Source organism: Neltuma alba, unplaced genomic scaffold (assembly GCF_004799145.2).
Source record: "Neltuma alba isolate B1F8T4 unplaced genomic scaffold, ASM479914v2 tig00011337_pilon, whole genome shotgun sequence".
Classification (NCBI taxonomy): Eukaryota; Viridiplantae; Streptophyta; class Magnoliopsida; order Fabales; family Fabaceae; genus Neltuma; species Neltuma alba.
Window position 1 is genome coordinate 346,792 of NW_021636039.1, and position 20,034 is coordinate 366,825.

Here is a 20,034-nt window from a genome sequence, read left to right on the forward strand (position 1 = left end):
TATCCTCCATAATTCTCTCTTCTAGTTGATTATAGATGATAGAGTATCAATAAAGTAATTTAAAAAAATGATAAATAGGATAAATAAGTCTTAAATTTAAGACCAAAATCAATTCCATAATTAATCCTACATTAAGGATCAAAGGAGCACTAAATGAACCCTAAACGAGATTAGAGTGTTAGATGTATGTAAGAAATAACATCATGATATTAGATTCCTTTTTACTCTTTTTCTTTTTAGGGAAAACTAATTTGGAAATCTTTATAATTATCTTCAATTTTGAATTTTATTTTTCCTTTATTGAGTCCTTTAATTTTCTATTATTGGATCCGTTGGTCCCAACAGTTAAGTAAAATGAAACACCGTTAATTTTTTTTTTAGTTTCAAATTTATTAACTACTCATATTTAGTTTTACCATCAAAATTTAGAATAGTTACGATCAATTTAAATATTTTTTTATTTTAATCATTTGTATAATAATATATCTATCAAATTTCCGTAAATTTTATAGTAATTTTAATATTTGAAACTAGTTACAATTTTGTCAATAATTAAAAATCGCACAATTAATTGTCTTAAGTCTTTCAACATTCAATAAATGGTGTGCATAGTAATCACATGGTAAATGATTGGACTAAATTTTCATTTAAGGAAATAGAAAATTTTTTACCAAGAGGTAGAGACCGAAGCAATTGACTGTGATAACCTCCCAACCCAATTCGATTTATAATCACTTGGAACATTAATTCATGCTCCCTTTATATTGATTAAAGGGAAAGCATATTGAAGAATTTGAATGTTAAGTCGTAATTATTTTTAAGAATCAATAGTATGTCCAAGAATTTGAATGTTGAGTCGAAATTATTTTCAAGAATCAATGTTATTATTAAAGTTTGTGACATTTAGATATAAGATGCTGAAAAAATTAGCATGGAATCTTGTCAATGACAAACTCAACTTATTCTAATTTTATAGAACTTGAAACTTTAATTCATAGGTGAACAGTGACATTTACGTAGAAAAAATTTACTGCTTTCTAATCAAAACAATTGATTTCTCCATGGACCAAACTATTACAATAATAACGGAAGTTTGATGTCCTTTTCGATCAGTTTGTGACATCATGGGTCCCCTGATCCATTATGGCTTTGAATGATTTATTTATCAGAGATACGTGGAGTAAGGAGGGCGGTTGGAAAGAAAATGTTGATAGATTCATTTGCTACTAGCAGTAATCAAGTGGACCAAGGAAGACTGGGGACTTGTGGGTAAACGCTAGGGACAGCTGTTAACTAGAATTGATGGTTTGAACTTTGAACAAGGAAAGGAGAAGCAGAACATGTTGTGGAAGTTTGGTGCTTAAGGAGGTAATTCTATCATAGGAAGATGTTCTTCGGTCGCAAAAACTTCAATGCAATTGATGGCTGCATAATACTATCTAACTAATTTGATTATATTAAGAAAATTAAAAAGTTAGTTAATTATAATAAATATACTACATATTTTTTTTGAATACCCTAATCATCTTCTTTAATATCCTCCATAATTCTCTCTTCTAGTTGATTATAGATGATAGAGTATCAATAAAAGTAATTTAAAAAAATGATAAATAGGATAAATAAGTCTTAAATTTAAGACCAAAATCAATTCCATAATTAAATCCTACATTAAGGATCAAAGGAGTACTAAATGAACCCTAAACGAGATTAGAGTGTTAGATGTATGTAAGAAATAACATCATGATATTAGATGCCTTTTTACTCTTTTTCTTTTTAGGGAAAACTAATTTGGAAATCTTTATAATTATCTTCAATTTTGAATTTTATTTTTCCTTTATTGAGTCCTTTAATTTTCTATTATTGGATCCCTTAGTCCCAACAGTTAAGTAAAATGAAACACCGTTAATTTTTTTTTTAGTTTCAAATTTATTAACTACTCATATTTAGTTTTTACCATCAAAATTTAGAATAGTTACGATCAATTTAAATATTTTTTTTTATTTTTAATCATTTGTATAATAATATATCTATCAAATTTCCGTAAATTTTATAGTAATTTTAATATTTGAAACTAGTTACAATTTTGTCAATAATTAAAAATCGCACAATTAATTGTCTTAAGTCTTTCAACATTCAATAAATGGTGTGCATAGTAATCACATGGTAAATGATTGGACTAAATTTTCATTTAAGGAAATAGAAAATTTTTTACCAAGAGGTAGAGACCGAAGCAATTGACTGTGATAACCTCCCAACCCAATTCGATTTATAATCACTTGGAACATTAATTCATGCTCCCTTATATTGATTAAAGGGAAAGCATATTGAAGAATTTGAATGTTAAGTCGTAATTATTTTTAAGAATCAATAGTATGTCCAAGAATTTGAATGTTGAGTCGAAATTATTTTCAAGAATCAATGTTATTATTAAAGTTTGTGATATTTAGATATAAGATGCTGAAAAAATTAGCATGGAATCTTGTCAATGACAAACTCAACTTATTCTAATTTTATAGAACTTGAAACTTTAATTCATAGGTGAACAGTGACATTTACGTAGAAAAAATTTACTGCTTTCTAATCAAAACAATTGATTTCTCCATGGACCAAACTATTACAATAATAACGGAAGTTTGATGTCCTTTTCGATCAGTTTGTGACATCATGGGTCCCCTGATCCATTATGGCTTTGAATGATTTATTTATCAGAGATACGTGGAGTAAGGAGGGCGGTTGGAAAGAAAATGTTGATAGATTCATTTGCTACTAGCAGTAATCAAGTGGACCAAGGAAGACTGGGGACTTGTGGGTAAACGCTAGGGACAGCTGTTAACTAGAATTGATGGTTTGAACTTTGAACAAGGAAAGGAGAAGCAGAACATGTTGTGGAAGTTTGGTGCTTAAGGAGGTAATTCTATCATAGGAAGATGTTCTTCGGTCGCAAAAACTTCAATGCAATTGATGGCTATATAGTACCTATCTAACTAATTTGATTATATTAAGAAAGTTAGGAAGTTAGTTAATTATAATAAATATATTACATGTTTTTTTAAGAATACGTTAATCATCTTCTTCAATATTCTCCATAATTCCCTCTTCTACTTGATTATAGGTGAGAGAGTATCAATAAGAGTAATTCAAAAAATAATAAATATGAGAAGTAAGTCTTATATTTAAAACTAAAATCAACTGCATAATTAGGTCCTACATTAAAGATCATAATAGTACTAAATGAACCCTAAACGAGATTAGGGTGTTAGATGTGTGTAAAAAATAACATCATGATATTAGATGCCTTTTTGGTCTTTTTCTTTTTATTTCAATAATTTGAGATGTGATTCCAATGAACCATGCAAACCTACGGTTCCAAACAAGTCAATAACTTCTTAATTTAATGGCACGGTATATTTCCTTAAAAGGAAGAGATTGTGGAGAGATGATTAGTGAAACTTTCTTTGTTTTCAATACTCGTTAGTCAAGCAAGCATGGAAATGGGCAGGGCACAACGGAAAACTTTGGGTACGCAACTTGAATGGGATACAATGAGATCTTCCTCCTGTATTTAAATATAAAAATTACTTAATTAAATTGGCTAAATTTAAAAAAATTAGTTGAATTACTTAATTATAATAAATATTACTTGATCTTCTTAAAATACTTTTAAAATACAAATATGATTTTTTTTAAGGTTGTTTTATTCTCATTATGATGCCAATTGTTTTAGGACATGTTTGGTGGATTGGAGGAAAAATGAGTCCCTCCCTTCATTTAGTTAGAAATTTTAGAGGGTTCCTCCTTACCTCCATTTTATCTTCCCTCCAAATTGGGGATTTTTGGAGGGAAGTTAAATTTTTGGACTATTTTATCCCTATATTTTTTGTAATATTCTATTTGTACCCATAAAATATTATTATAAAATTTATTTCAAATAAAATATATTATTATAAGTAAAAAAGAAAAAAAAAAATATTATTATACTTTAAAAAATATATCATGACAAAATTTAATTTAAAATAAAAAATATTATTACAAAATATTATTAAATTTTAATTAATTTTTTAAAAATATATTATTTTATGAATTAAAATATGTTTAAATCTAGAAGAAAAAGCATAGTAAAAAAAACAAAAATTTCATTTTTAAAGCATATAAAATTTGTTAATTTGATTATTTAAATATATTATCATATTAATTAGAGTAAAAAATTATTGTGCTGATTTGTTAATACACATATTAATATGACAAGACTGGATTTTCATTAAATTATATAATGTTAATTAAGCTATAAATTAATTCTATATAACATATAAATAAAAATACAAACTAACACGTAAGGGTAAAAGGGTAAATTAATTATTATTATCCATTCCTTCTTTCTTGAACTAAATAAGGGATCATTAAATATTCCTCCCCTCTTTTTTTAATCAAACCAAATAAGATAAGGTTAAAACTTTTCCACCCTATCTTTTTTTTCTTTTTGTCCCTTCCTCGAAATCAAACAGGCCTTTGGGAAACCAAATAATAGATCATCTTAGTCCTTCATTGAGATTTTTTTTTTCTCGCTGGTTATTTTCAGAATTCTGAATATGAGCCCACGTTGATGATTTACAGTGGCTTCTCAAAGGGGGTGTTATTGTATTTCAAGATTTTACTAGACATATTGTAACTGAATTTTGGCATAGTTAAGTAGACTCGTTGGAATTTTGAAAAAAAAATTTAGGATGTTAAATACTGCTGAAAAAGTATTTTAAAGTAGGGAATGCACTAATACAAATTTTAGGATATTAGGTGCTACTAGAAAACACTATTATAACGAATTGAATGTGACTTAATTTTTTGGGTCAATACAAACTCCAGTCTCTTAAGTTTGCTGTTATTTTAGTTTTGGTATCTCAAATTTCAAATTATAGATTTTGGTCCCTCAAGTGTTTTTTATTAATAATATTAGTCCTATAATCCAATAAAAACTTAGACCATTTTGTCCCCTGAGGAACTAAAACCTATAGTCCGAAACTTGATAGAACAAAATCAAAATGAAGGCAAATATGAAGGACCAAAATTTGTATTAACCTTAATTTTTTTTAAAAAAATGGACAAAATAAATAAAAATGAAAAATATAGAAGCCCGAGACATTATGGGCCACGGTCCTCTTTGTCTTTGTATCTCAGCCCAGTAGAGAGCCCAATCAATAAAATCTCATCCACAGACTTGAAGGTAAGAGCGCACGACGTGTCCCTTTTTTTTTTAAATTCATGAGTATAATAATTTTTTATTATGATGATAAAAAATATTTTTTTGATTTTTTATTTCATATTTTGTGACAAATTATATGCCGCTCAATCATCGTTTACATTAGTCATGATTAGTGGATCATGATTTGTAAGCATAGGAACTAATAATTGGGGGAAAACTGAAAAGGATTAGCAAATTATTATTATTTTAAATAAAATCAATTATCTAACAGAATCGAAACAAATTTGTTGAATTATTAGGTTCAATTTGTGGTTTTATTTTTGTTTTGCTTAGTGACTTGATGCTCTTTTTTTTTTTCGCTACAAGAAAGTTTAGGTGATTTGGATCCTGAAAACTTACTAGGGCCAGGCATGCTTCTAGACTAAGAGAGTGCTTACAGAGGTACTTATAGATTGTTTACCAACAAGGTCTTCACATGGCAGGGAGATTTGAACTCACGATCTTGTGAGTTATGAGCTGATTTCTTATCAATTGAACCAACTCTTATTGGTTACTTGATGCATTTTTGAATATATATAACAATGTTTTCTTCTATTTCTTTTGTTCTCCTCTTTAGGATTGGGCTACAATGTGCTTAAACTCTAGTAATCATGTAAAGTGGCCCAATATGTTGTAGCCCATTTTAATTGTGTTTTAATGAACTTATCTTGTTATAAAAAAAAAAAATTGCCAACAATAGTTAGTTTTATTGGTAAAAAGCCAGCTCAGAATCTATAAGGTCGTAATTTTAGATATTGTTATCAATGTGAAGACCTTATTAGTGAACAATCTACAAGTACATCTCTAAGTATGCCTTGCCCTAACCCTGTGAGTCTAGAACCCAACTCAGCTATTTTTTTTTTTTTAAACAAGAAGGGGGGATATCCCATAAAGAAAAGAAAGGGAGACAATCTGAACACAAGGCCACAAAACCTTATTTGATCATCCTTTTTATTGGGAATGGCATTCGCCCTAGCTCGAGCTTCTTGCCCTTCTTTGCTTCCCTCTGTTTCTTCCTTGCGAGTCATCTTCTCTTTGCTACTTCCATATCTATCACTCAATCCCCTCTTATCCCAACCATCCTTCTTCCTTGTAGATCTCTTAATCTGTTATCTCAAGCATTGCACTTGCTTGCTTCAGTTCTTTTACTATCATCTGATGCCACTGCAACTGATCCAACAATTGGCCTACTCAACTCTCAACTCAGATGGACTAGAGGGAGTACTAGTGAATTTTTTTTTAAGGAATTACATGTAACTTAATTTTCTTCGTTTTTTTAAATGGACAAAATGAACTTCCAGTAAAAAAAAGGGACAAAATGAACCAAAAAAGAGAATATTAAAGCCAAAGATATTATGGCCATAGTCTTCTTATATTTGCATCTCAACCCAATAGAATGGCCAATTCATAAAATCTTACCCTCAAAGGAAAGAGCGTTCAACTTGTTTGCCTCCATTTTTATTATAATAATTTTTAACTAAAATATCTATTTAGTTTTTTAATTTTATACATAATTTTAATTTTATCTATTAATTTTGAAATATTAAATATTAATAAAATATTCTCAAATACTCATATATAAGTTTAATTTTTAAAATGACCATCATTGTTAACAAAAATCATAATTTAAGTTTAATGATTTTAGGGTTAAAGAGCTAAAATATACATGTTAAAGTTAAGAGACTAAATTAAAACTTTATATGAAGTTAAAGGACAATACTTTAGCCTAATTTTTTATTATGATGATAATAAATATATTTTATTTTTAAATTTTTTTGTGACAATTTATATGCCACTTAATCAGTCATGATTAATGGATTACGATTTACTAGTATGTGAACCAATACTTACAACTGAAAGAAACTAATAAAGAAAAGACCAACCGTGATTGGATCTAGCGGAAGGGATTAATTTCTCACAATGTGACTAACTAAGGTTTAAATCTTTACTAGGAGAGGTACCCAGATACCCATGTGACGAATCAAGGTTCGAATCTTCACTGGGAGAGTCCCTGCATTTTGTGGCCGACCGTGAGAAAAGGAGACTGGCCAAAGGCAAGGTAGCAAAACCCTATCTGATCATCCTCTTCCTCTAGAAATGGCGCTCGCCTTAGCACGAGCTTCTTGCTCTTCTTCTACTTACCTATCTGCCTTCCTTCCCAGACACCTTATCTCTACCACTACCATGTCCATCACCTGATCCCCTCTTATTCCAAACACTCTCCCTGCTCGCAGATCTGTCAACCCACTTTCTCAAGCATTGCGCTCGCTCGCTCTGGTTCGTTTCATTGCTGTTCGATGCCGCATCAATCGGTTCGGCAACTCGACCCACTCGCCTCTCAACTAGGGCTCCAACTTCAGTGACCGACTGCCCACAGAGATAGCCCCACTATTTCCCGGTTGTGACTATGAGCACTGACTCATTGTCATGGACAATCCAGGTAGAGAGGGTGCTACCAAACAACATATGATTGATTGTTATATACAAACTCTTGCTAAGGTTGTCAGAAGGTATACTGATTTGTTTGCTGCGTTGCTTTAGAAAATGAAAATTTTCGTCTTGACTTTTCATTATTCACTGCACCTGATTCTCAATTCTTCTCATTTTTCAGTGAAGCAGAAGCTAATAAGAGGATTTATAATGTTTCTTGTGAGAGTTACTTTGGATTTGGGGGTGATATTGACGAGGAGACATCTAATAAACTAGAAGGTTTCTTGCAGAGTTGCTTCAATATTTGTCTCTGTATGCATGTTCAGGACCTTAGTTTTTCTTTATTTCTCACATTTGTATGTATCGTTTTCTTTTCGGTCAATAGGGTTGCCCGACGTACTGTTTGTCCTCCCTGATTCATACATTGACCCAGAGAATGAGGATGATGGCGGTAAGTATTAAAAAGCTTTCTTGTGTTTTAGAAGAATACCAGCCAGGTTCAATCTGATAATTCCACTTCTGTTTCATTCTTTTCTCTTCCTGATAATTTTGATTTTTCAATCATGTTCTTTTTTTTTTTGGAGTGATTGTTCATTTAAAACGTGTCATGGTATATGAAAGGAAGACCAAATGGATGAATAATGAATATCACGTGTGTGAAGTGAGTGGAGTGTGCACATGCATGTGATGAGGTGGTTACAAAGTTAGGTGAAAGTGAGTGAAGATATCAAGAGAAGAGGCTTAATGGAAAAAGGATGTGGATGATTTGTTTGATTTTGTCTCTGGTCCCATTCCTGGGAAATCTCTCTCTGTGGCTTTCTTCTTTCCTTCCCTTCGAATCTGTTTTCCCCTGTTACTAATACTTTGCTATGCCTATAGTTGTTACAAACTGGATTGAATATTAAATTTATTCTTGTTATTTCATTTGGATGAGATATTTTGATAGCAGTTCATGACACAATGTAAATGCTGCTGTTAATCAGAAATAAATGCCTCTATTCTATTTTTCTTTCCATAGTCGTGCTGGGGCATTTTAAGTTGTTTGATTTTAATCTCAGTTATCAGCTACGAATGCAAGGACCTTGTACCCCCACATAATATCGAAATCTTTGACAATGTTGTAAGCTCTTAATTTGCTTTGCCTCCTTGTCAGCAATCTATTATGGCAAAACTAATAGCTTTGAATGCTAATGGACTCCCATGAAAGTTGGCGCTCATCTTATTCTGTCACAATGCCAACCTATTGAGTTTCCTAATCATTGGAGCAGATACATTATACTACCTCTACTTAATATAAGAGCTAGATAACTAATTTGAGGATATTAAGAAAATTTGCTAGGTTAATTATTTGTCACAAATGTGTGTTGGTCTCCCCAAGCTATCCTCATCAATCATATGTATTGGATTATTCGAATTATCTCTTGGTGGGAGCTTTTTATAATCAATAGGAATATTTTTGGGAAAGATAAGAGATAAAGTGAATTGATATCTTATATTTAAGGCAAAATTCAATCCCTAACTGGTTCTTATATTAGGGACTAGAGGCGGTATGACATCAAGTCCTTCTCTGTACGATCCTTTTTCCATGGCAACAGTAATGATATTTATTAATTTTATGTCCTTTGAAAATTGGAATGGTTGTGCTACAATATTTCTTTAAGCTTTATGTGCAAGCATGCATTCATACTACATGTGAAGGTGGTCCATTGATGATGGCTTTCTTTCATCCTAATACCCTGATTAATTGAGTTTTCGAGCTAATTTGATGTAGCTGAATTATTTGTGAATAGGGAGATCGTGCAGAGATCACCTGAAAGACAGAGAAGGGTGGAGTCGCAGCCGTAGAGACACCAGGATAGACCAAGATACAATGATAGAAATAGGTATGTCCGGCGTAGGGAAGATCGGTGTTGAAGGGGCCATATTATACATCAATCGTATATTAGGATCATTTTAGTCCCCTTGGGATTTTGGATCTTTTTGTTCGATGGTTGTGTGTGCCGTTACCAACTTTAAATGGCCTTAGTAATATTTTGATTATATTAATCTTATCATCCCTTATTCTTCCGCACTGAATAAAGTATTATGCTGTTAGGTCATGAGAAAAAAATATAGATTGTTCTGTTTGTTTCATTCAATCATAACATCAGAACATAAAATTTTAGCAAATATAGACAAGCACGTGTGCTGACAATTGCAAACCAACAAGTGAAGCTGCCTGCACTGCACACCAGCACCCCAACCCAAATACCTTCCGAATGGTAAAAGAGGGAAGAACGTTTATGGGCAGGAACCACCTAAATAATTCATGAAAGCATGTCTGTTTAACTAGAAATGAAAATACAGGCAGTAGTGAGAAACAATCATACAGTATAACTAGGCTCTTTAATGTTAACGTCTATGCCAGGCTGCTGGAAAGAAGAGCTGGAGTACGGAACAATTTCCTTGGATTAATGGTAACTTTAAGGAGCAAGAATTATGATAACAAAGCTAACAATCGAGAGAAATTGTGGGGGTTAGCTTAGCTGGTAAGTAAAGAAGCCAACTTTGGTTTGATGTTTATAGGAAGTAGCTAGTAGTGAATTCAAGCATTGAGAGAAAGAGAGAGCAATGACGCTTGAGCATATCAAAGCGATCAGGTGCAATGAATGCTCCAACGTCAGTATCCAAGAGTACCCTGACCTCTGCCATTAGTGCAACAATGAAGAGCTGACGGAACTCTGGATTGAGTGTTCAGTTAACAGTAAAAAAGAGTTCGAAAGGATTTTAATAGGTGATGACAATGTTGCAGTAAACTCTTCAATCCTATACATATTTGTATTGTTATGATTGTCCAATTGTTTTTAGTGCACACATGTTAACATTTTTCAGAAGGATTTGGATATTGAGGACACCTTACTTTGATAAATTGAACACAATAGAATTTTAAATTTTTGTATTTTAGTTTGTTGAGAGGCGAAACCTTTTGGCATTTTTTTTAATACTTATCCTCAATTTTTAATTTAGTTCTTGTCTGATTTTTGTAATTAAGTTCTTTAATTTTACTTTGTAGCACAGTTAGTCGCTATAATTTTGCTAACCTATGTACAGTAGTTAATGGTGCAAAATTATATCAAATTAAAAATTAAGAGAAATAATTTTTCCTTTTTAAAATTAACATAATAAATAATAAAAGTAGTCTTTTGTAATAATTAACCTTTCAAATTTTGGTTTTTTACTTAAAAATTGCAATCTAAAATTTATATTTGTATGCCTTATGCAAGTGCTCTTTGAAACCTGACTTGAGAATTATTTCTATTAGGCTTTAAGCTCATTGAAAATCAAAACGCTGATTGGCCATTGCAGCAGACTCCTTGATGTGCTTGACTTGATATAATAAAAAGATAGTTACCATCAAATAATGATCGGAGTCAAAGATATAATAGGCATCTGGGTTCTCTAATTTCCTGCTGAAAAAGGATTCCTTGATGTACAGGATTATTACTGTTTTGTAACTAATACCCATGAAAAATTCTGCTTCTTTAATCAATCCCACAGTCACATTAGGATATTTACATTTAATAAACTATTTTGTAATCCAACTTTAAACTTTTAGCTGATAAAATTAATAAAAGTTCATCCCATTTCTTTTGTTGAATATTTTTTGATGACTCCACTTCCCTCCCTCTCCTTCAAAAATGGAGGCCTTCAGAGAATAGATTTCTAGTTAACTATTTTTAATATTATCCTTCTAATAAAGTTAAATTCTCAAATAATCCTTAATATCTTCCACCTCCCTTCCCCTTTGATTAAACCAACTAAAAGATCCTCTCTTCCTCTCTATTAAGCCAAATTAAGTGTCTCCAAAGAGAGATATTCACACTTGCTATGAAATCGTAAAATGTCATTGCAATGTCAAGAGAGATATTGACACTTCTCACAAAATGCTAAAATGTCTCCCATAAAAATCTCTCTCCCCTTTTATTGAACCAAATATAGCATAAATCTCAAATTTGTTCAAGAGAATTGCCCTTTGGTTGAATTCACAACCCATCTCAAATTCTATTGCTGCCCTTTTTTCCCTGGTAGTTTTGCGTGATATTTTTTTTATTCTGATAAAATGACATTTTATCCACTCAAGACATTTCAAAATTTAAGTGATTGTTAATTAACAATGAATAAAATTGTTATATAATGCAGTTTACATTAAATAATGATAAAAAATTTTCCGGATAAAAGCATATATATTGCAGAGTTTTCACGTTATTATTACATAATAAAATGTTGGTTCCTACATTTAAAAAAAATAAAATTATTTCATAGAGTTCGGAAACTCTTTTAAATTACTAAACTAGATGCAATGATATGATCTAAAGTTCAAAGACTAAGTCACTATTACATCACAAGTATAAGGATCAAATAATAAATTTTTCCTTTTTTATATAATATTACAAAGCCTGAGAAATGAATAATATTTTATAGCTTACAAATAGTATTTGTCAAAAACTTTATATCGATATTAATCAGTGAAATTTTTTTATTTACCCACAAATGAGGGATGAAGTCACAAATAAAGAGACTAAACATTCTGACGATACATTCCAAAGTAGAGGGTATGATATAAATAATAAAAGGAAGGAGAAAAGGGGTAATGGTGCACCTTCATTTTATTTTTCAGGTGTATTTTCAGTATTCTAATCTTATTTTCTCAATGCATCTAGTATCTTGATGTGGTTTTTTCAGTTACATCTAGCACCCTAATTTTCACAGTGCTGGATGTACTAAATATAAGATTATGGAGCTTGATGCAATAAAAAAGAAAAAGATTAGGATGTTTGATGCAATAAGAGGAAAAAAAAAAAAGATCAGGATGCTCCTGGCAAGTAATATCATGGTACTACCCGATACACTTTTATCCAAAAAGAAGATTGAAGACAGAATGTAGGAGCACAACCTCATTCTCTTCATCTCTTGTGGATATTGTTCATAGGAATTAGGAATCAAAATGAGAACACGCATGATCAATCAATTCTCATCTACCTTTGCCAAAAATGCGATGAAGGATGGGCTTAGAAGCATCTCCAGGTGATTTGGTTGGACCACTAACTGTGCTGCTAGTTGGGGATGAGTTATATTGACTTGTACCTGATGTTGATCCCTTTGTGGCCCTGCCAGTCATGAAGTTGCTCACATCATCAAATTTCCAGTCTGTCAAGTATCCAGGCTTTGCAGTTACAGTGCTCACTTCGATATCTCTAGACAGCGTTGCCTTGACACAGGACATCGCCAGCCTTAGCGATGGTGATGCTTGAGTGCACAGAAGAGATATACCAACATTCCTTTTTACTTCTTCCTCATTGAAATCTTTTGATAGTCTAGGATCCACCAGTCCAATTATACAGTTGTTCTCATGCAGCTGCCAAGTCTATCAACCTAGAAATAACTAAAACTACTTAAGCCAAGGCCCATAAACCATTGGAACAGACAAATAGAATGCTTTTTCCTTTAAGCTGTTAAGGATAGAGTTTTCAAAAAATGGAAAGATGAGAATCAAATGATGTCCTTACTCGTCAACACTTTGAGCTGGAGATTGGACAAGATTCTCTATGTTAAGTGTCACTGCTAAAGAATATGGAATGAAGTAAAGGAAGGGTAATTTGACGATGAGAACACATAAGAACTTATACAGAATAAAGGGAGCAATTCACAATCCCCATCAAGTGATTTAAGTATTATTCAATTGATATTGGATGCATTTAGACATGTTCCACTTAGTTGTTTAGGAATGTTTCACAATAGAGTATGACAACTGAAAATGTTTCCAGAAACTGAATGGATCCTAATACTAAGAGGAAACAGAGAGGTAGCACATACCCATTCAAGGAGATATATCTTCTCCCCTTCCAGGCTTGAATCAGAATTTGGCCTCCCACTAACTATCTCTAGGGCCAAAACGCCAAAGGAAAACACATATGCTTTCTCTGTAAGGTGCCCACGCATAGCATACTCAGGAGCAAGATATCCACTATTAAGAGTTTATCAAAACAAAAATATTCAAGTGTTAGCATAAACAAATAAAACATGCATACAATTTATCCAACCTAAAAGAACAAGGAATTCAAGTCTTGATGACTTACATTGTCCCAGCCACACAAGTGCTTATATGGGTCTTTTTATAGTCATATAATTTGGCCAAACCAAAATTAGATATTTTAGGGGTAACCTCATGATCAAGTAGAATATTACTAGCTTTTACATCACCGTGTATAATATGGAGGCAAGACTCTTCATGAAGGTAAGCTGAACCTCTAGCTACACCCATGCAGATATCATAGCATGTGGGCCAGTTGAGAGTTAAACAACAAAGTTAGAGTTTCAGTTCACGGTAGCATTTCCAAAGAGTAAACTAACAATTTGCTTCTTTAGTGGTCGTGCCAATCTAGCATAAAGAATTCTAAAGTTAATGAGTACAAATTTCTTAACCTGCACATTTGTTGATCTCAGAGTACTGAAAACTAAATTAGCCAATCAATTGCTAATTCACTCATTTTTGGAAACAAAATGAGATGTTAGGCCAAGAAATAAAATGAGATGAGGGTGATATTTTGGCTAAAAAGTGAAAGCATATGCAATATCTTTGGCTAAAAGGTGAAAGCACATGCAATATCATTCTACTAAGACCAAGACAGCTCAATCTGTCTCACTTGGACCAGCCAAAAGGTAGTGGCAGCTATCCTTTAGACATTCTGAAACAAGAAAATTGCAGCAAGTCATAATAGAATGAAGATTAACTTCACCACAAACACATATGAGGCCAAGATCATAATGTACCCGATTTAAGAGCTACTCGTAATATGGAAAATAACCTGCCCATTTTTGATATTGCCATGTCTTCTCTATGTTGGGCAATTAAAAGGAGCCCATTGACGAAGATATATCCTACAATGATTTCTTTTTCTCTTTTCTTCTCTGAGTTTGTTAATTGAGAAAATCCCACAGAAAGGAAACTGTAAATTATTAAATCTGAAATCAAAAATTTATACAAAAATGTGTTAGTATTTATAAGTCTAGTCAAAACCTGTTAAAATATGAAACAATCCTGATTTAAGATTTCATAATCTTCAGGTTCCTTTGGTGAGATTTTCTTTTCTTGTTAATTTCCATGAAACTTGTGTCATCATCTTTTTCTTTTTTCATTGTCTAAAATAAGAAATAAAGCTACCAGGAGGATGCAGAAATCATAACGTATTAAGTCAATTGTTATGCATTTTTCTTCTCAAAAAGTAATCTGGAGATCAACATTTCTTCTTATAAATGTTATATAATGCTGTAAATAAAATGACAAATTATAAACTGATAATTATAAAGATATAATTAATAGGTTTATCATAAGGAAGAAAACTTGCATTTACAAATCAAAGCCAGTGTTGCAATCCGTTAAATACAGTAACTTCGAGTATCTGACACATATTGAATACTTGTAACAAATCAATACTTTCAACTATATACTACCTTTACAATTCATTGTTAATATATTACCATCAATCATTATTATAAGAGCTAAATAACTAATTTGTGAAATATTAATAAAATTAATTAAGTTAGTTATTTGTAATAAATATGCGTTATTTGTGTTATTTTTTCTAAAATACTTTTGTTAATTATACGCAGCAAAATGAAAACTTTTTCATATGGGCAATCACAATGGGACTAGTTTGGGAAAAAAATAAATAAATATGAAAGACAAAATAAATTGTGTTATTATATTAAGGATCAAATTGAATCTTCAACTAGTTCTTATACTTAAAATAAGAGGTTGTATATGTTTCAATCGGTTTAGAACTATGATTTCGTTTTTGGTATCCTTTAGTTAGCACACAAAAGTGCGATGAAGATGGTGATCACTGCAATGGAGTCCAGGCTCCTGAGTAAAACCCTGACTCTTGAGCAGCTTCCTAGCCTTCAAAACCAGTTCTTGATTAGTGACTTGAGCATCGGTCTCCTGAATGATTAACTGAATTGCGTTGCTGAAAGCTCCATAGGCTTTTCCAGGATTCCCGGGAGGATTCGCATCCGCTGATTTTTGATCGCTCTGACACCCACTTATCAGAATTCCCCCACCTACAACCCTATCCTTTCCAGCTCCAGCATATACCTTGTAAATAACCAAAAACATCTCATGTCCAGATCATAATATAAATCTATAGGAAATAGCACAGTTCATATAAAGACATTTAATGGATAGGATTGACATCCAGTCTAATTTAAAGACAAAAAATGGATAAGTTGATATTGAGTGTTGAGACTACCTCTTGATTATTGGCTACATTTGTTTCCATGGCAGGTTCTGCATACTCTTCATTCTCATTCAGCTTTTGTTTCAGAAACTTTATGGCAAGACTTCCTACCATCTCCAAGAATCCACCCTCTTGTTTTTCACTTTCACCTCTTGATTAGTAAAATATGGAAATGGTAAGGGGAAATCACAGTTCTCAAACATATGGTGCTGAATCAATACAGAAATTGAATAGTCATATTTTTATTTTAGAAAAAACTTAATACATGCTTGGGAATTGTACTTAAGTACTTGATTTTTGTCCAATACTAGAGGACTAAATACCTAAATTGATACTTGATAACCAATCAATGCTAAATCACCCCATAAGAGATAAAACAAATAACTTTTCTCTCTCGGTTATTGTTTTACATACCTCCATGGTGTTGGAGCTTGTTGAAGACAAACTTGATGAACTTCTTCACTTTAGGGCTAGCGTCTTCCTTAATGATATCGAAAAGGGTGAGTCTTAATTTCCCAACATCTATATCATCTTTCCCGGTTTTCTGCTTGAGCATTTCAATCTCATCTTCTTCTTCTTCCTCCTCCTTGTCTTCTTCCTCATGATGTCGTCTTCTACGGTGACGAAATGCAGAAGGGATGTGGATTCCACGAGACTCAATTTCTTGCTCCATTCTTTGAAGAAGAAATCTTCTGAATCCAAAACTAGAGCCTAAATCTTGGTGATAATTGCCTTGTTCTTGTATCTTTGTGTTGGTGCTGTCTCCAATCTGCTCCTTCGCATCTCTTATGAGGCCACCACTGTGGCATGAATCTGCTACAATTTTGATTTTGCAACCTTCTGGGACTTCTTTCACAAATTCTCTGAAATCATCATCTGTTTATGCAAACATTCATTTAGCATTTTGACATTTGAATCTGTGTAAAGCTGGCCACAAACCGATTCTCTTTGGTGATTACTCTTCCCCCTTCCCTTTCACCACCATATCATATTGGTTAGATTTAAGCATTTCTAAATCCAACTGCAGGTAACTTTACTGTGAGTAGAAATAACTCTTTCAATATAAGAATCAATTCCCCCCCCCCCCATTCTGACTCGAGTATTGGGACTTTTTTTTCCTGGTGATTACTTTGAAATAAGCCATTGCACCCTTAACATGATTAAATCTAAGGATTCCGTCTGAAATTCTGATGCTTCTGTTTCTGTCTTAAAGCTAATGGGTAGCTCTGTCTCTGCCCTTTCCCCCCCTGTTTTTTCTTTCTCCGTTTTTAATACCTCGGTTGCTGTATTGGTCATATAAGATAGAATACATTTACATATTTCTTTTGTTATTTATATGCAAGCGGCAAAACTTATGTAATGTAATGATATTTATGCCTGTTTCTGGTAGAAATAGTTATGCAATATTGTGCACAATAATGAAAATATATTGCATCAATTCAAATCTTTGATCTAAAATGTAAAAGTAGCTATTTTATTTTTTATTTATCTTTTCTTCATAATCTAATTGTTTAATTTACATTAATAAATATTATTGAAAATTATGTGCATATGTACTTTTTTTTTTTTGCCAAGAGTATATGTCCATAATTTTAAAACATCAATATAAATCATCATATTAAGTAAGATGATGAGACCTGGCCAAAATTGTTCATTGTATAGTTTATTTTTAGTTGTCACCGAAAATTATGATTGGAAAAGGAGGGAAAGGTGAGGTTACCGATTATGAGATTCATATCGCAAGGAACAATGCACTCATCGTAACCGGTGTCATCGGCTTCCCCTGTCTCGGCGGGGAGGCGCGTGCCGTGGCCGCTGTAGTGTATGAACAAAGCGTCCCCTAGCTCCGCCGACCGTACCATCTTCTTGATTGCCGATCGTATGTTCTTCCCGGTTGGCTGGATGCAGGAGGGATCGGTGTCGATCAAGACGGTGATATCGTTATCGGAGAATCCGTAACGCTCAATCAGGCAATTGTTCATCCTCCTCACATCGTTGACGCAGCCTCTCAGCTCGATCTTCGTCCCTGGGTAGTTGCATCCGATCAACATTGCTTTCTTCGCCATGCCACACAGAAAGCACGATCAAGTACTTCCTCGCCCGTTACGTAACTCTGTTTCTCTCTAGCCTCCTCTGTTTCTGTGCGTTGACCTCTGGTCCTCTGGTATGTTTTATTCGATACCTAACAGCAAAACGTCATTAATTAGTTAAATTCCTCTTATTGTAATGGAAATGAAAATATATTAATGGAAGTTGGCCGCCAAAAAACAGAGAAAAAGAAAATATATTAATGGAAATATATATTGTATTTTGTAATTTTACTTTAGTGAGGTGAGAGTGAGATCATGAGACCTGTGTAGTTGTTGCTGGTTGTTGATGATACACAGTATAAAGCTATTTTATGTTTATTATTTTATTATGCAACACATCTCTATATTTTACCGATACAGAATAATTTATACATATATATAATTAAAGTGATGATATATAATAATATTAGAAAGTTGCAATGCATGTGGGGAACAGATGTATGGGTGGAAGAGGAGAAGGCTTAATGACAACTTGGACGGTCTTAAAGCTGAAGCAAAATACTGGGTCCATTCGAATCAGGGATTAGAAAAGTAGTTTATTAAAAAAGTAGTTTATAAAGAAATGAAGTTGGGTAAAAACTAAATTGGATAAGTTGAATTGTGTTTGGATTAGAATTCAAAAAAGCTAGTTTGTAAAAGTGAGATCAGTAAAAAGTTGTTTGAATTATGATTGAGTAAAAATAAGTTTGGTTATAAAATGACCAAAATGAGTATGAGTTTTAATAAATAATAAGGAAAACCATATTGGAGGTACCTATACTTTTTTTCAATTTTTAATTTGGTACCTATGTGTTTTTTGTTCTTAACTAAATCTTTATTTTTCCTCTATTAACATCATTAATCCTTATTTTTTCATTGGCTAAAATATCAATAGAACAAAGTTATAAGAGCTAATGTTGCTAAAAAGATAAAATTAAATGTTTAATTAAAGGGAAAAAACATATAGGTACCAAATTAAAAATTGAGAGAAAGTATAGGTACCTCCAATATGGTTTTCCCTAAATAATAAAACATGATAAAAAAAATGATTTCACATAATCCAATGAAATAAAAATAATTTAATATGAAGAAGTCAAATTTAATAAGTGAATCAAATTTTAAAATTTCAGAGAAATAATAAAAAATATTTTAAATATAAAGTGAAAGATGAAAAAAGAAGAAGAATTGAGATAATATAATGAAGAAGTGAAATTTATAGAGTGAATTAAAATTGAAAACTTTATAGAAATCATAAAAAATATTTTAAATATAAAGTGAAACATGATAAAAAAATGCATTGACATAATAAAATAAATTTAAATTAATTTAATATGAAAAAATGAAATTGATTGAGTGAATTAAATTTAAAAACATCAGAGAAATGAAAAAAATATTGCAAATATAAAGCGAAACATAATTTGAATGGATCAAAATGTTTTGAACTGCAATTTGCAATATTGTGACAAAGTGAAACGAAATAATATTACATAATTAATTAATTGATAAGCTATGGATAATTTGGTTTTTGATTGCATTACGAACGCGATTCATATACAATGAAGACTGTGATATAACATTTGAAGATGATTGTTGACTAGTTTCAGCCTGATCATGTTTGCCAACTATATTACCATTTTTAGCTTGTTCAAAAAAGAAGTCGGAGCTTGAATGTCTCCTTATAAGGTTATGAATGGTCATTGTTGCACAAATCACGTATACTTGTGTTTGGAAGTCGTAACTACACATGTTTCGTAAGATTTGAAATCTATTCTTCCAAACACCGAATGTTCTTTCTATTATGCATCTTAAACTGAAATGATAATAATTGAAGGCTTCGTTACTATTTCGGAATCCTACTTGTCATCGGAAGTCTAGAAGGTGGTAGCGCTCAGATCTGTATGGACCTAGATATCTATTTGGTGTTGGATATCCCGCATCAACCAAGTAATATTTCCCTAATGATTCATGAAACAATTTGAGAGATTGTGAAATGAATAAAAATATAAAATAATTAAAAAAACATGTG

The 20,034-nt window shown here is 32.0% G+C and overlaps 3 protein-coding genes across 5 annotated transcripts; 1 reads left to right on the forward strand and 2 right to left on the reverse strand.

Annotated features, from left to right (window-relative positions):
* The first annotated feature begins 7,429 nt into the window (after positions 1-7,429).
* On the forward strand, positions 7,430-9,724 carry LOC114712157 (multiple organellar RNA editing factor 2, chloroplastic-like). Of its 2 annotated transcripts, none has more exons than XM_028896622.1 (4): positions 7,430-7,743; positions 7,845-7,942; positions 8,049-8,114; positions 9,454-9,724. In XM_028896622.1, exons 1-4 carry the CDS (start codon positions 7,661-7,663, stop codon positions 9,618-9,620), a joined length of 414 nt encoding a protein of 137 aa, XP_028752455.1. In that variant the 5' UTR covers positions 7,430-7,660; the 3' UTR covers positions 9,621-9,724. The 2 variants fall into 2 exon arrangements, with proteins under 2 accessions (XP_028752455.1, XP_028752456.1); XM_028896623.1 differs by having other exon boundaries at positions 9,435-9,535.
* A 2,924-nt stretch (positions 9,725-12,648) lies between these two features.
* Positions 12,649-13,964, reverse strand: LOC114712136 (probable LRR receptor-like serine/threonine-protein kinase At1g56140). Its single transcript, XM_028896607.1, has 3 exons — positions 13,780-13,964; positions 13,517-13,667; positions 12,649-13,067 (listed from the first exon to the last, which is right to left on the reverse strand). The coding sequence occupies exons 1-3, from the start codon at positions 13,962-13,964 to the stop codon at positions 12,675-12,677; spliced, it is 729 nt and encodes a 242-aa protein (XP_028752440.1). The 3' UTR covers positions 12,649-12,674.
* Positions 13,965-15,512: 1,548 nt separating this feature from the next.
* On the reverse strand, positions 15,513-18,169 carry LOC114712154 (metacaspase-5-like). Of its 2 annotated transcripts, none has more exons than XM_028896618.1 (4): positions 17,660-18,169; positions 16,354-16,815; positions 15,952-16,088; positions 15,513-15,797 (listed from the first exon to the last, which is right to left on the reverse strand). In XM_028896618.1, exons 1-4 carry the CDS (start codon positions 18,003-18,005, stop codon positions 15,513-15,515), a joined length of 1,230 nt encoding a protein of 409 aa, XP_028752451.1. In that variant the 5' UTR covers positions 18,006-18,169. The 2 variants fall into 2 exon arrangements, with proteins under 2 accessions (XP_028752451.1, XP_028752452.1); XM_028896619.1 differs by having other exon boundaries at positions 15,952-16,081; positions 16,350-16,815.
* Positions 18,170-20,034: the final 1,865 nt, after the last annotated feature.